The 1849-nt window shown below is 29.8% G+C and overlaps 1 protein-coding gene across 1 annotated transcript in view; it reads left to right on the top strand.

The window, feature by feature from the left end:
• The first annotated feature begins 734 nt into the window (after positions 1 to 734).
• The window catches only part of LOC140974320 (protein C2-DOMAIN ABA-RELATED 4-like), a 3465-nt gene continuing 2350 nt past the window's right edge, over positions 735 to 1849 (top strand). Inside the window, exon 1 of the mRNA XM_073437706.1 lies at positions 735 to 1030. Within this exon, the coding sequence (XP_073293807.1) occupies positions 920 to 1030 (111 nt within the window). The 5' untranslated portion in view covers positions 735 to 919. The remainder of the gene's footprint in view (positions 1031 to 1849) is intronic.

Genomic DNA, 1849 nt, shown 5'->3' with positions numbered 1-1849 from the left:
ATAAGTTAACAAAAGTCATATAAATTGCATTATTTGTCGATTTGACATCAATTAATGGAGATAATTACGTTCAACATGCATCCAGAAGTATTAAATGGCAAAATAAAAAAGAAATTATAAATTAAATAAAATAATTAAATTGTGAGTCCTCGGACACAATAGACACTTATTTCGATTTTCTTTTTTTTATCCATGAGTTTCATTTATAATTCAATTTTAAATTTAAATAATCAAAATGTGAAATTTTACTGCATAAATTTAGAGTAAAAACATTTTGGTACATGAACTTTTGGTTCAACTGCGAATTGATTCCTGAACTTTTNTTTTTTTTTTTTTTTTTTTTTTTTTTTCCTTTTACGTTGAATTTGGTACACAAAATATTTGGGTCTATGTAACCAACCTGATTCGAAACAAAAGTCCTTTTCCCGAGTAGAAGTCTTAGCGAGTGTTTCCAGAATTACTCGGCACGTCATTGGAAACACGAATTTTCAATTGTTTTTCTTCGCTAAAAAGGAACTGGATTAAATTTTAAAAAACATTAATTGAAATACGATAATTGTTTTTTATAAAAAGTGAAATCAAATTATGATGTTTTGGACGTTGTTATCATCGACTATAATTATTTTACAAAAAATACAAAAAATAATTTCTCTAATATTTATTAAAATTATTTGTCAGATGATCAACATTCATATCCACTTCTTCACAGAACCCCACTTCTCCACCATTTGTATGCAAGTGTCTTTACCAATAATTCTTAAAACACGGCCCCTCTCCTTTTCTCTTGGAGTCAATGTGTTTTCTTCATTATTATAATTGTTAAGCTTCTTTATTTTATTTGATTTGCAGTCTCTTGTTTTTTTTTTTTGTTGATATTTCAAATTAATCGAGATAAAATATATATATTTAAATTTTTTTAATGGAAAACATATTGGGTTTGCTTAGAATCAGAGTGATAAGAGGCATAAATTTACCTGAAAGAGATATCAGAAGCTGCTATCCTTACGTGGTCATTACATTGGGCAAGCAGGTTTGTGATCTTTCGAATTTATGGAGTTTTTGTGTGAAGAAATTTGGCTTTTGTAATTTGTTTCAAGTTTCTTGCTTGAATCTCTTAAAAAACTTTCTGGAAACAGAGCATGACTACTTTTTTAAAATTATTATTATTATTATTTTTTCAGTTTTTGTTTGTAAATTTTGAAAAATTTGTGAAGTGGGAAAGTAAATGATGCTAGTGTAACAGGATTTTTTGGTTGATTTAATATTAATATATTTGTGTTTATTCGAGAAGCTTCACTCTGTCCCAAGGGGTCATTTCAATGATCCCAGAATCACAGTTGTTTTTTTTAAGATCATATTTGGGATTTCTAAGGAAGCCAACTTATTTCATGTACTTTGAAGGGAATAACTGTTAGAGTAGATGCCTTATAAGCCAACTGTTGGCTAGGGAATTTATTGACTCAGTTGTAATAAACAATCTTTATTTTAATATAATTTACTTTTTAATGGTTTTGTTGTACTTTATCTGTATACACATGCAAGCAGCATAGATAAAGTCCTTGATTATGCTTTAATACAAATGAATCGTAATTCGATGTTGAAACTCATTTGTAAACACTGCATATTCTAAATTCGTTCCTAGTCGATTCAGCCGCCTAAAACAGGGATAAAGGTCGCTCGAGCTCGAGACTAGCATCTGTGATGTTGTGTACTGCGTTTCTTGGTAAGGGCATAGAGATGTCCAAACATACAGATGGGTAGTCATATGATGATTATACTGAACAACCCTCCCTCGGACTTTCCAAGTGGTTATCATTCATCGAGAGGATAAGTCCGTGGTTATGATTGT

This window comes from Primulina huaijiensis, chromosome 3 (assembly GCF_012295235.1).
Source record: "Primulina huaijiensis isolate GDHJ02 chromosome 3, ASM1229523v2, whole genome shotgun sequence".
NCBI classification, from domain to species: domain Eukaryota; kingdom Viridiplantae; phylum Streptophyta; class Magnoliopsida; order Lamiales; family Gesneriaceae; genus Primulina; species Primulina huaijiensis.
Note: the sequence above shows the minus strand (reverse complement) of the source record. Positions and strands in the feature narration are given on the sequence as shown.